Genomic DNA, 13,042 nt, shown 5'->3' on the forward strand with positions numbered 1-13,042 from the left:
CTTGGACTTCAAACTGAAGAGCAAAGGGAGTGAACTCACCAAATCAGTGTCCCTGCCCCATTTCTAATCTTCCACCAATTGTTATTTTAATTGTAGCTTCTAGAAACTTCCTTTACAGCACACTGACAGTCGTAGAAATATCCCTTTCAGAAATCCCTACAAGCTGCTCAACCGGGAGAAGTCAGCAAACTGCTCGAGGGAAACAAGGAATAATTTTTTCGGAAGCTGAACTGTGTTAGACAGCCAGGAATTTACCCACGAGTATTCATTAGTGGAATCTTTATTTCCATAGAGAAATTAGAATTTACATTTCAATCCAATATTGAGAGAAGCAATGGTTCTAGAATCCCAGTCAGTTGAGGGCGAGCCTGTCAAACAGGTACTCTCCCATGCCATTCTCAGGGGCTCCCAGTCTCTTCAGGTTGGTGATGTGATCTCCAAGCTTCTTGATCATCTTCACTTGTTCATCCAAGTAGTGAGTCTCCAGGAAGTCACAAAGCTGGAAAGGAAAGACAGGAGAAATTAATGTGTCAAGTCAAACATGGAAGATCTTTTCCAGGAGAGAGAGTTACCCCCATCTTGCACTGGGTGGATGGGGAAAGTATTACAACTGGGTAATTTTAGTTAATGCATACAAGTAGCAAGTCACAATTCCATTAAACTGGGAGTGAGTGCCTCAAGGAACAGAGGTCTCAGAATCCAAAAGCCTTGGTAACATTTCAGTGACACAGATCCAAGGTTTGGATGGCCTCTGCTTATAAACTCAGCAACTGAAAGCTCAGACTGAAGGACAGATTCCAGTATCAACATCCAACTTACATGAGGGTCGGTGTTCCCAGAGGAGAGTTTGTGCAGATCCAGCAGACTCTGGTTCACATTCTTCTCCATCTGCAGAGCTCTCTGCATGGCCTCCAGACCATTGCTCCACTCATCCTGCTCTGGCTTCTGAAAGGAGACAAAATAGATCTGGGTAGTGCCATGGGATGTTACCTTGGGAACCATTACATCAGTCCCTCAATTAAAGGTGACAGGGGTAGAATCAAAGCCCATTCTCTGCACCAGAGAGAATCAGCACAAAGTTTAAGCCAGTTTACAGCCCAGAACCCCATTTATTGTTGCTTTAGCCATTAGCTCAGGGTGATCCAAAGGTCAAAGCCACACCAACTCATCATGCACCCATTCTCAGGTCATGAGGAATGTAGGTAGTAGGAACCCAAGGATGCAATGGGAAAATGAACTAAACTATTTAAAAATAATGTGGCATCAAGAGGACAGAATCCAACCTTGACATCCTCCAGGATGACTCTGCCTCCACGTTTATTCTGGAATTCCATCAGTTTCTCAGCGTGTTCCCGTTCCTCATGTGACTGCTCCTTGAAGAACTCAGCAAAGTGACGCAGGGCAACATCATCCCGGTCAAAGTAAGAGGACTGTGGGTAAAGAGTCAGAGCAGAGATTATCCATGGGCCACTTGGAATTTAGAACAACCATCACAGATCATTTCCTTACTCAGGAATGGGTTCAAGTTTAGCTTCAACCATCAACCCATGTTTAATCCAATAGTGGGACATTCTTTCCTTCTCCCCCACCATGGAGACTTTAAAAATCAATGCTTAAAGTAGAAAAACTTCAATTTAATCCAATTCATTGCTCCTGGAATGATTTAACCTTGGGGGAAGGAAAGCTCAACACAACAGGATTTACCCATTTAGAATGGCAGAGGGAGGAGAACATTCATAAGTGGTCACCCAATTAGATTACTTCCATTCAAGTTGGATAATTCAATTAGATTCATGCAGCTCATGAATCCACCAAGGGGATAGATTCAGAGTTGCCCAGTCCACTCTGCAAAGAAAGATGAGTCTTCTGTTGGAAATTTAATGGAGCCTGTTTCAGATGGAAACTCTTCAGAATCAGGTCAAGTTATTACAGACAGGGAGCAGTCTGTTAACAAGATCTTGTCCCTCAATAACATTTATCAGCAACAACTATCATTTAAAGCCAAATTCATTGGCAAAGATATTGCACCTGCTCAGAGCACAACCAGACCATTATTTTAAATTTAAACCCCAAAAATCACAAAGCTCACCATGGAGAGATAAACATAGGAGGAATAGAGCTCCAGGTTGATCTGCTTGTTAACAGCATCCTCACAGTCCTTGTGGTAGTTCTGACACACTTGGGAAGCCATTGTACTCTCACTGGAAGAAAACTCAACCAAGCTGAGCTGTTTAGCCACAAGCTCTTGTATTTATACCACTGGGACATCCTGCATTCAAACTGGGAATGACATCACCAATGATGATTGACAACCCCTGATAGCCAATCAGGGTGAACGGTGGGAAGCTTTTCCCCAGGTCGGTGGTGACGTTCATGAGGGGTCATAGGTTCAAGGTGAAGGGGGGGAGGTTTAACACAGATATCAGAAGGACATATTTTACACAGAGGGTGGTGGGGGCCTGGAATGCGCTGCCAGGCAAGGTGGTGGAGGCGGACACACTGGGAACGTTTAAGACTTATCTAGACAGCCATATGAACGGAGTGGGAATAGAGGGATACAAAAGAATGGTCTAGTTTGGACCAGGGAGCGGCACGGGCGTGGAGGGCCGAAGGGCCTGTTCCTGTGCTGTATTGTTCTTTGTTTGAATCTTCCATCAATAAAGGCACCAATCATGGTGGGGTGTGATATCCCAAACCAATCAGAGCTGTGGAATACAGGCAGGTGTGGATGACTCAGAGCATCAGGACAGGAGGAGGCCAATCAGCCCCTCAAGCCTATCCCACCATTCATTTAGATCATGTCTGGTCTCATTTCAACTCTATTGACTCACCTATCCCATCATGCCCTTGCCTAACAAACAGCTAACGTCCATGCCAACATTTAGGGTGAGCAAGGCCCAGGATTGCAGCAGCTTCTGTGTGAAGATGTGCTTCTTACCATCACCCCATAACAGGCCAGCTCTCATTGTGAGATCAAACTGTCTCTGCCCTGGACTTCCCCGGCCAAGGAAATCACTTCCCTCCCTCTAACCCATGAATGGCCCTCAATAGCTCAATGACAATCGCTCCTTATTCCATTCTATTCCCGATGGGATGCGAGATGATCCTAGCATTCTGCTCACGCTGCCGGGCTCCCGCTACAAGGTCAGATTATTGGGGTGGGTGGGGAGACGGTGACAATGTCGGTAAGGTCACCCGACTTTCAATCCAGGGGCCCTGAAGCTGAAGCTCAACACGGATTGAAATCCCACCCAGGCAGCCGGTGGGATTTAGAAATTCAATTAATTCACAAAAATCTGGATTTGAAAGCTGATCTCAGTATGGGTTTTTAAAAATGCTTATTTATTAGTGTCACAAGTAAGGCTTACATTAACACCGCAATGAAGTTACTGTGAAAATCCCCTCGTCGCCACACTCCGGCGCCTGTTCGGGTACACAGAGGGAGAATTTAGCACGGCCAATGCACCCTAACCAGCACGTCTCTTAGTGGGGACAGGTTTAAGGTGCGAGGGGCAAAGTTTAAAGGAGATGTACGAGGCAGATTTTTTACACTGAGAGTATTGGGTGCCTGGAACTCATTGCTGGGGGAGGTAGTGGAAGTGGATACGGTAGTGATGTTTAAGGGGCATCTTGACAAATACATGAATAGGATGTGAATAGAGGGATGTGGTCCCCGGAAGGGTAGGGGTTTTTAGTTAAGTCTGGCAGCATGGTCAGTGCAGGCTTGGAGAGCCGAAGGGCCTGTTCCTGTGCTGTAGTTTTCTTTGTTCTTTGTCTTTTGGACTGTGGGAGGAAACCCACGCAGACACGGGGAGAATGTGCAAACGTCACACAGACAATGACACAAGCCAGGAATTGAACATGGGTCCCTGATGCTGTGAGGCAGCAGTCCTAACCACTGTGCCACCGTGCTGCTGTATAGAATCCATAGAAACAGTTCAGATGGAGGCCATTCAGCCCACCAAAGTCTGCATCAACCCTCCAAAAGAGCACCCTATCCAGACCCATTCCCCCGCCCTATCCCTGTAACCTTGCTTATTGATCATGGCCAATCCACATAACCTGCACATCTTTGCACAGTGGGAGGAAACCGGAGCATCCGGAGGAAACCCACGCAGACACGAGGAGAACGTGCAGACTCCACACAGTCAGTGACGCAAGCCGGGAATTGAACCCGGGTCCCTGGCGTTGTGAGGCAGCAGTGCTAACCACCGTGCCACCGTGCCATGGTAACCATGGAACTAACTCCAATTGTGGTGAAAAGCCACCTGGTTCACTAATGTCTCTTTTGGTGAAGGAAATCTGCCATCCTTACCCGGTCTGGCCTACATGTGACTCCAGAGCCACAGGGGTTGATCGTTAACTGCTCTCTGAAATGGCCGAGCGAGACACTCAATTCAGGGGCAGTTAGTGATGGGGAATAAATGCGGGCCCAGCCAGCGGCTCCCACACCCCCTGACAGAATAACAAGAAACTGAACACACTGCTCCAGATGTGGGTTTGAAATATTCTTTCACAAGGACGTGGGCGTCGCTGGCGAGGCCCAGTGTTTATTGCCCGTCCCTAATTGCCCTCGAGGTGGTGGTGGGTGAGCCGCCTTCCTGAACCCGCTGCTGTCCCTGTGATGTAGGTCCACCTGTCGTGTTAAGGAGGGAATTCCAGGAATTTTTCCCCAGCGACAGTGAAGGAACGGTGATGTCATTCCAATTCAGGATGGAACTATCAGCTCAAACTCACTTTCTACAGCTGGAGACAAAGACCCATCCCTTTATATTCCAGCCGCACTGAGGTGAAGACTCCAATTCTCGGAGCATTTTCCATTCATTCGTGCGCCAGCCCCCTAGTTTTGAATAATTCCTGTTGAGAAACCCCATAATGTCCCCGTTCTTCTTCAGTTCCTTCCGCTTCATTGAGCAATCACAGCTTCAGAAGAGTCACATGGGACTCGAAACGTTAACTCTGTTTCTCTCTCCACAGACGCTGTCAGACCGGTTGAGCTTTTCCAGCATTTCCCATTTTTATTTCAGATTTCCAGCAGCTGCAGTATTTTACTTTCTTGGTCAAAAGTGGACAACCTCACTCTGAACTCTCTACCAGCTTTGTACCGGAATCCATCAGTGCCCCTTTTGCTCCTCAGTGCACTATTTACTGTGGCACCTAACTCTGCCATCACTATTCCTTCATCTAGGTTCTGAGTGGGATGAAAAGCTTAGGCCTCCTGTCCTGATCCCTGGGAGATGCCACCTTGTCAATTGGTGGTGTTCATACTGACTCCAGTATCCTAAAACAATTCCCCAATCCTGTCTAATGATTTCTCCCTAATATTGTGCATCATGTTGGTGGTGTAGCCCCTTTAAGGGAATGGGTCATGTGACCCAGGGGAACCACCTTGGGAGGGCAGGAGGAGTTGGAGTGTGTGAGATCTCCAAATAAATACCTATGGTTCCTGATGTCTGTCTGTGGACAGAGTCCTTGTGTTACACCCCAGTAGCAGAATACACTGTGTGGAACTTAAGCAGTCCTCAAATTGACATCTATTCTTGGAGTTAAATCCTCAAAAACCAAGAAACTTTATAGGAACCAGGAGACACAACAATGGCCTCCATTGCGGATTCAAATCTGAATAACTCACTAGAATATGATCACAGTCCCCAGCCCCTAACACTCGAGTTGGAGATCCTTCTCCACAGCAACCTCTTCAAATAGAAGACAACCTTAATCGGAGGAGGAGGGGGGGGAAGGTTTGTCACAATTTAGCGTAGAGATGCTTGGACTTCAAGCTGCAGAGCAAAATGAGTGAACTCACCAAATCAGTGTCCCCTCCCCATTTCTAATGTTCCACCAATTGTTATTTTAACTGTAGCTTCTAGAAACTTCCTTTGCAGCACACTGACATTTCTATGACCATCACTTTCAGAAATCCCTCCAAGCTGCTCAACTGGGAGAAGTCACCAAACTGCTCGAGGGAAATAATGAATCATGTGTTAGACAGCCAGGAATTTACCCACTAGTATTCAGTGGAGAAACTTTTTATTTCCATATAGAAAAGTCAGAATTTACATTTCAATTCCATTAGCCAGAGAAACAATGGTTGCAGAATCCCAGTCAGTTCAGGGTGAGCCTGTCAAACAGGTACTCTCCCATGCCATTCTCAGGGGCTCCCAGTCTCTTCAGGTTGGTGATGTGATCTCCAAGCTTCTTGATCATCTTCACTTGTTCATCCAAGTAGTGAGTCTCCAGGAAGTCACACAGCTGGAAAGGAAAGACACGAGAAAATTTGAGTGTTCTATTATCCAGATCAACTGCCCCTTCTCCCACCAGAAGAATGTTGTATTCGCTTGACCAATCCATCCAACCTACACAATTTGGAACTGTGGGGTAAAACCAAAGCAAATCTACACAGACTTGCAGAATCCAGGGTCTGCAACCCTTTTAGTGTTGGTATTGTTCTGGGGAATCTGTTCTGCATCCTCTTGACAGTGAATTTATCCAAACTGGACACAATATTCCAGATGTGTTCTGGAATTGAACTTGGTTGTTGGTGCTGAGAGGCAGCAGTGCTACCCCTGTAATGTGGCACAGCTGTTAATGTGCAGATTTAACCCAAATTACCCACAAAGTGGCAAGTCACGATTCCATTAAACTGGGAGTGAATGGATCAGGAAACATTGCTGCCTCAGAATGGATCCGTTTAGTGATCAGGTTCAGTGTCAGTGACCTTTGCAGAACAAACCCACAAGAGGGAAACAAAGCAATGGAATTCTGTCACAGGGGGAATTGCAGATTCCAAAATCATCTCAACACCACTGTGGAAAACCCATTACACAACTTACATGAGGGTCGGTGTTCCCAGAGGAGAGTTTGTGCAGATCCAGCAGACTCTGGTTCACATTCTTCTCCATCTGCAGAGCTCTCTGCATGGCCTCCAGACCATTGCTCCACTCATCCTGCTCTGGCTTCTGAAAGAGGGGAAAAAGCTTCATTATTCTATTGGGGAGGGGAAGGTGACAATTTAGTAGCAATTAGTCCATGGAGCAGCATGCTGAGTATTAGAATTACTGGGCAAAGATCAGCTCATTAACTCTGCTATTTAGTTACAACATTCCCATTTGACAAAGTTCCTCAACAGGAATTTACCCATCAATGTTTATAGCTTTCCCCCACATTCACCACCAGGTGCCTGTGCCAGAGTCTGGGTCAATAGTTCAGTTCCTCCCAAATATCCACATTTATTGATCCTCTATCCATTAGAGGAATGATTTAAAGATCCACATCACACCAACATTTAGTCATTAATCTCAGTGGATTGACAAATCAGGGGTGTAATGACAAGATAGTAAACATTTGAAATGAGAGAGAGAGAAATCTAAACTGTATTGAAGACCCTTCCCAAGGGGAAAATCCAACCTTGACATCCTCCAGGATGAGTCTGCCTCCACGTTTATTCTGGAATTCCATCAGTTTCTCAGCGTGTTCCCGTTCCTCATGTGACTGCTCCTTGAAGAACTCAGCAAAGTGACGCAGGGCAACATCATCCCGGTCAAAGTAAGACAACTGCAGGGAGAGATGAAAGGGGAGAGAGTCAGGTTTGACCGAATGTAAAAAAAAAATAGTGTCACAGTAGATAATTCATGCTTTTTGACCTCAATATTTGGCCTTTAAGGGACCTGGGTATTTCCTAGAAAAACAAATTTAGTCATCCTCAGTTTGAGGAAACTCCATCCCTGGAAAACCCCTCCAAGGGCAATAATGCTTCCTGAAATTTTTCATTTCAACATAATTAGAAGAAATTTTTGCTGTAGAGGGAGTACAGCAAAGGTTTACTAGGCTGATTTTTGGGATGGCAGGTCTGTCATATGAGACTAACTCATTTAGCATTACAGTCACTGGGATTAGAGAGAGGCTCAAGTATAAAATACTAACAGATTAGATAGGGGGATTTAGAAAATGTGCCAAGAGTGGGGTGCCCAGAACTAGAGCGCCACAATTTGAGGAGAGGGGTAAACCTTTTAGGACTGAGACAAGGAGAAATTTCTTCAGTCAGAGTGTGGCGAATGTGTGGAATTCACTACCACAGAAAGTAGTTGAGGCCAAAACTGTCTGATTTGAACAAAGTAGATATCGCTCTAGGGCTGAAGGGGGTCAAGAGATTTTGTTGGGGGGAGGAAGGAGAAAAAAAATCAGGATATTGAATTTGATCAGCCATGAAAATGCATGCAATTGATTCCCATAGAAAGTAGATGAGGCCACAATATTGTGCGATTTGGAGAAATTAGTACTTGAGGCTAAAGGGATATTGGGTGGGCTGGGGCAGGATCAGGATATGAACTATGATCAAAAGTGCTCAAAGGGCTGAATGGCCTGCTTCTAGTTTCAATGTTTCCCTTTCTCTCCTACTCCTATTGTTGAACAATGGGGGGGAAAAAAAAATAAACTTATCAGTAACTTAAGCAATATTCCAGCACATTAGGACTTACTTAGGAGAGGATAAACTGAGCATAACTAGTTAGCCAATATTTCACTAACCAGTCATATTTAATTGGGAAGGTTGAGTAGGTCCCTAGAACAACCACCACAGCAATTGGAGCAGGCAAAGGGCAGAACATGGGAAGGTCCATTGGCCTCAGGCAGGATTTTACAGTTTCAGGATAAGCAAGGACATTAAATCCCATCCATGATCTTTCTACTAGAAACCTCATGGAACCCTAGAGTTAGTTTTAGATCTGGACACAGCCATTTTAAAACAGCAACAAGCTCCTGTTGGGAGTGTTGACTCTATTCAGTCTGGGGGAGGGAGATATCTAAAACCAACTCATCAACCAAGAGAAATTCTACCTGCTCACAATGCAACACAGTCACTGTGTTAAACTGAAACTAGGACTCCCAGAAATGTAAAGCTCACCATGGAGAGGTAAACATAGGAGGAATAGAGCTCCAGGTTGATCTGCTTGTTAACAGCATCCTCACAGTCCTTGTGGTAGTTCTGACACACTTGGGAAGCCATCTCACTGAGGATAAGAGTCACACAACAACAAGCTGACCTTTACCCTCACAAGCTCTTGTATTTATACCACTGGGACATCCTGCATTCAAACTGGGAATGACATCACCAATGATGATTGACAATCCCTGACAACCAATCAGGACTCTGTTGTGAATCCAGGCACCAATGAATCAATGAGAGGGGGTGAGGTGGGATACCCGGAGCCAATCAGAGCTGTGGAAGACAGGAGGATAAGGATGATTGTTCTGTGATTGGGACATTCAACCCCTCAAGTGTTTCCTTCCATTCTGGACTGAATTTTAACTCGATTCACCCGCCTTGGTTCCATTTACCTTCAGCCCTTACAGAACAACAATCGAAGCTTGGAAATGTTCAAATGAGCCCCAACATTTTGGGAGAGAGTTCCAGATTCCCAGCATCCTTTGTGTGAATAATTGCTTCCTAATTTCCCTCCTGAACAAGCTGGTTCTAAACTTAACCTCGTAACCCCGCCCCACCAGGGGAAATGGTTTCTCTCTCTCCACCCTCTCAAATCCAATCATCATCTTCAACACCTCCATTAGAACCTTCCCTTTTTATTTTCTGGACGGTAGGGATTGCAAGACCAGTCAATGCAAACGGTCCTCATCATTTAACCCTTTCAGCGCTGGTATCGTTCTGGTGAATCTGCTCTGCATCCTCTCTACAGTGAATTGATCCAAACTGGACACAATATTCCAGATGTTGTCTAAGCTGCTCTTTATACAGCTGTTTCAGAACCTCTACACATCGCTATTCCAGCTCCCTCGAGATGAAGAATAAAATTCTATTAGCCTTTTTGAATTTGTTTTGTCGCTGTCATCGGCGCGGTGGCAGACTGGTTAGCACTGCTGCCTCACAGCGCCAGGGACCCGGGTTCGATTCCCGGCTTGGGTCACTGTCTGTGTGGAGTCTGCACATTCTCCCCGTGTCTGCGTGGGTTTCCTCCAGGTGCTCCGGTTTCCTCCAACAGTCCGAAAGACGTGCTGGTTAGGGTGCATTGGCCGTGCTAAATTCTCCCTCAGTGTACCCGAACAGGTGTCGGAATGTGGCGACGAGGGGATTTTCACAGTAACTTCATTGCCGTGTTAATGTAAGCCTACCTTTGATATTAATAAATTAATTAAAAAATAAGAAATGAGGAAGAGGTGTAAGCCATTCAGCCCCTTGAGCCTGCTCCACCCATTTAATGTGGTGTGGGGATGCTAGTGTTGGACTGGGGTGGACATGAGGAGAGGTCACACGACACCAGGTTATAGTCCAACAGGTTTATTTGAAATCACAAGCTTTCAGAGCGCTGTCCCTTCGTCAGGTGAAGTGGAGCGAGGTGCACAGGCACAGAATATATAGGGAGTGATGATAGCCCGACACTAACAGGTAATCAAGAGTGTCAAAGGATAAGCACAGACAGTGTAGTGCAGTGTAGACCGGCCTATATTGAATAGTTGTTCAGCCAGTCTACACTGCACTACACTGTGCTTATCCTTTGACCTCTGTCTGTACTTATCCTGTGTGACCTCTCATCATTTAACAAGATCATGGCTGATCTGATAGCAACCTCAAATTTACATCCTGCCTACCCCCGATAGGGGGTAGACAAGTGTGAGATATTGCACATTGGAAGGACAAACCAAAGTAGAACGTACAGGGTAAATGGTAGGACTCTGAAGAGTGCAGTTGAACAGAGGGATCTGGGAATACAGGTACAGAATTCCCTAAAAGTGACGTCACAGGTGGATAGGGTCGTAAAGAGTGCCTTTGGTACATTGGCCTTTATAAATCGGAGTATCGAGTATAAAAGTTGGAGTGTTATGGTAAGGTTATATAAGGCATTGGTGAGGCCGAATTTGGAGTATTGTGTACAGTTTTGGTCACCTAGTTACAGGAAGGATGTAAATAAGGTTGAAAGAGTGCAGAGAAGGTTCACAAGGATGTTGCCGGGACTTGAGAAGCTGAGTTACAGAGAGAGATTGAATAGGTTGGGACTTTATTCCCTGGAGCGTAGAAGATTGAGGGGAGATTTGATAGAGGTGTATAAGATTTTGATGGGTATAGATAGAGTGAATGCAAGCAGGCTTTTTCCACTGAGGCTAGGGGAGAAAAAAACCAGAGGGCATGGGTTAAGGGTGAAAGGAGAAAAGTTTAAAGGGAATATTAGGGGGGGCTTCTTCACGCAGAGAGTGGTGGGAGTGTGGAATGAGCTGCCGGATAAAGTGGTAAACGCGGGGTCACTTTTAACATTTAAGAAAAACTTGGACGGGTCCATGGATGAGAGGGGTGTGGAGGGATATGGTCCAAGTGCAGGTCAGTGGGACTAGGCAAAAAATGGTTCGGCACAGACAAGAAGGGCCAAAAGGCCTGTTTCTGAGCTGTAATTTTCTATGGTTCTTCTATGGTTGATAACCAATCACACCCTCGCTTACCAAGAATCTACCCACCTCTGCCTTGAGAACAATCAAGGACTCTGTTTTCACCACCCTTTCAGGAAGAGAGTTCCAAAGACTTTTTAGTCCGCGACTTGTCAGTAATTTCTGTACATTTGCAATATTGACCACAATAGACTGGGTTTCTTTTTTCATTCATGGGACATGGGCGTCACTGGCTGGGCCAGTATATGTTACCCATCCCTAGTTGCCCGAGGACATAGAACATAGAACATAGAAAGTCACAGCACAAACAGGCCCTTCGGCCCACAAGTTGCGCCGATCACATCCCCACCTCTAGGCCTATCTATAGCCCTCAATCCCATTAAATCCCATGTACTCATCCAGAAGTCTCTTAAAAGACCCCAACGAGTTTGCCTCCACCACCACCGACGTCAGCCGATTCCACTCACCCACCACCCTCTGAGTGAAAAACTTACCCCTGACATCCCCCCTGTACCTACCCCCCAGCACCTTAAACCTGTGTCCTCTCGTAGCAACCATTTCAGCCCTTGGAAATAGCCTCTGAGAGTCCACCCTATCCAGACCCCTCAACATCTTGTAAACCTCTATCAGGTCACCTCTCATCCTTCGTCTCTCCAGGGAGAAGAGACCAAGCTCCCTCAACCTATCCTCATAAGGCATGCCCCCCAATCCAGGCAACATCCTTGTAAATCTCCTCTGCACCCTTTCAATGGCTTCAACATCTTTCCTGTAATGAGGTGACCAGAACTGCGCGCAGTACTCCAAGTGGGGTCTAACCAGGGTCCTATAAAGCTGCAGCATTATCTCCCGACTCCTAAACTCAATCCCTCGATTAATGAAGGCTAGTACGCCATACGCCTTCTTGACCGCATCCTCCACCTGCGAGGCCGATTTAAGAGTCCTATGGACCCGGACCCCAAGGTCCTTCTGATCCTCTACACTGCTAAGAATGGTACCCTTCATTTTATACTGCTGCTCCATCCCATTGGATCTGCCAAAATGGATCACTACACACTTATCCGGGTTGAAGTCCATCTGCCACTTCTCCGCCCAGTCTTGCATTCTATCTATGTCTCGCTGCAACTTCTGACATCCCTCCAAACTATCCACAACACCACCTACCTTGGTGTCGTCAGCAAACTTACCAACCCATCCCTCCACTTCCTCATCCAGGTCATTTATGAAAATGACAAACAGCAAGGGTCCCAGAACAGATCCCTGGGGCACTCCACTGGTCACTGACCTCCATGCAGAGAAAGACCCCTCCACAGCCACTCTCTGCCTTCTGCAGGCAAGCCAGTTCTGGATCCACAAGGCAACAGCCCCTTGGATCCCATGCCCTCTCACTTTCTCAAGAAGTCTTGCATGGGGGACCTTATCGAACGCTTTGCTGAAGTCCATATAGACCACATCCACCGCTCTTCCTTCGTCAATGTGCTTGGTCACATTTTCAAAGAACTCAACCAGGCTCGTAAGGCACGACCTGCCCCTGACAAAGCCGTGCTGACTACTTTTGATCATACTAAACTTCTCTAGATGATCATAAATCCTGTCTCTCAGGATCCTCTCCATCAACTTACCAACCACTGAGGTTAGACTCACCGGTCGGTAA

At 46.2% G+C, this 13,042-nt stretch overlaps 2 protein-coding genes across 2 annotated transcripts; both read right to left on the bottom strand.

Moving 5' to 3' along the window:
• Positions 1-352: 352 nt before the first annotated feature.
• LOC144509491 (ferritin heavy chain B-like) lies at positions 353-2,191 on the bottom strand. The gene is made up of 4 exons (XM_078238399.1): positions 2,090-2,191; positions 1,284-1,430; positions 820-945; positions 353-499 (listed from the first exon to the last, which is right to left on the bottom strand). Exons 1-4 carry the CDS (start codon positions 2,189-2,191, stop codon positions 353-355), a joined length of 522 nt encoding a protein of 173 aa, XP_078094525.1.
• A 3,914-nt stretch (positions 2,192-6,105) lies between these two features.
• Positions 6,106-9,004, bottom strand: LOC144508875 (ferritin heavy chain, oocyte isoform-like). Its single transcript, XM_078237090.1, has 4 exons — positions 8,903-9,004; positions 7,408-7,554; positions 6,834-6,959; positions 6,106-6,252 (listed from the first exon to the last, which is right to left on the bottom strand). The coding sequence occupies exons 1-4, from the start codon at positions 9,002-9,004 to the stop codon at positions 6,106-6,108; spliced, it is 522 nt and encodes a 173-aa protein (XP_078093216.1).
• Positions 9,005-13,042: the final 4,038 nt, after the last annotated feature.

This window comes from Mustelus asterias, chromosome 21, assembly GCF_964213995.1.
Source record: "Mustelus asterias chromosome 21, sMusAst1.hap1.1, whole genome shotgun sequence".
Lineage (NCBI taxonomy): Eukaryota > Metazoa > Chordata > Chondrichthyes > Carcharhiniformes > Triakidae > Mustelus > Mustelus asterias.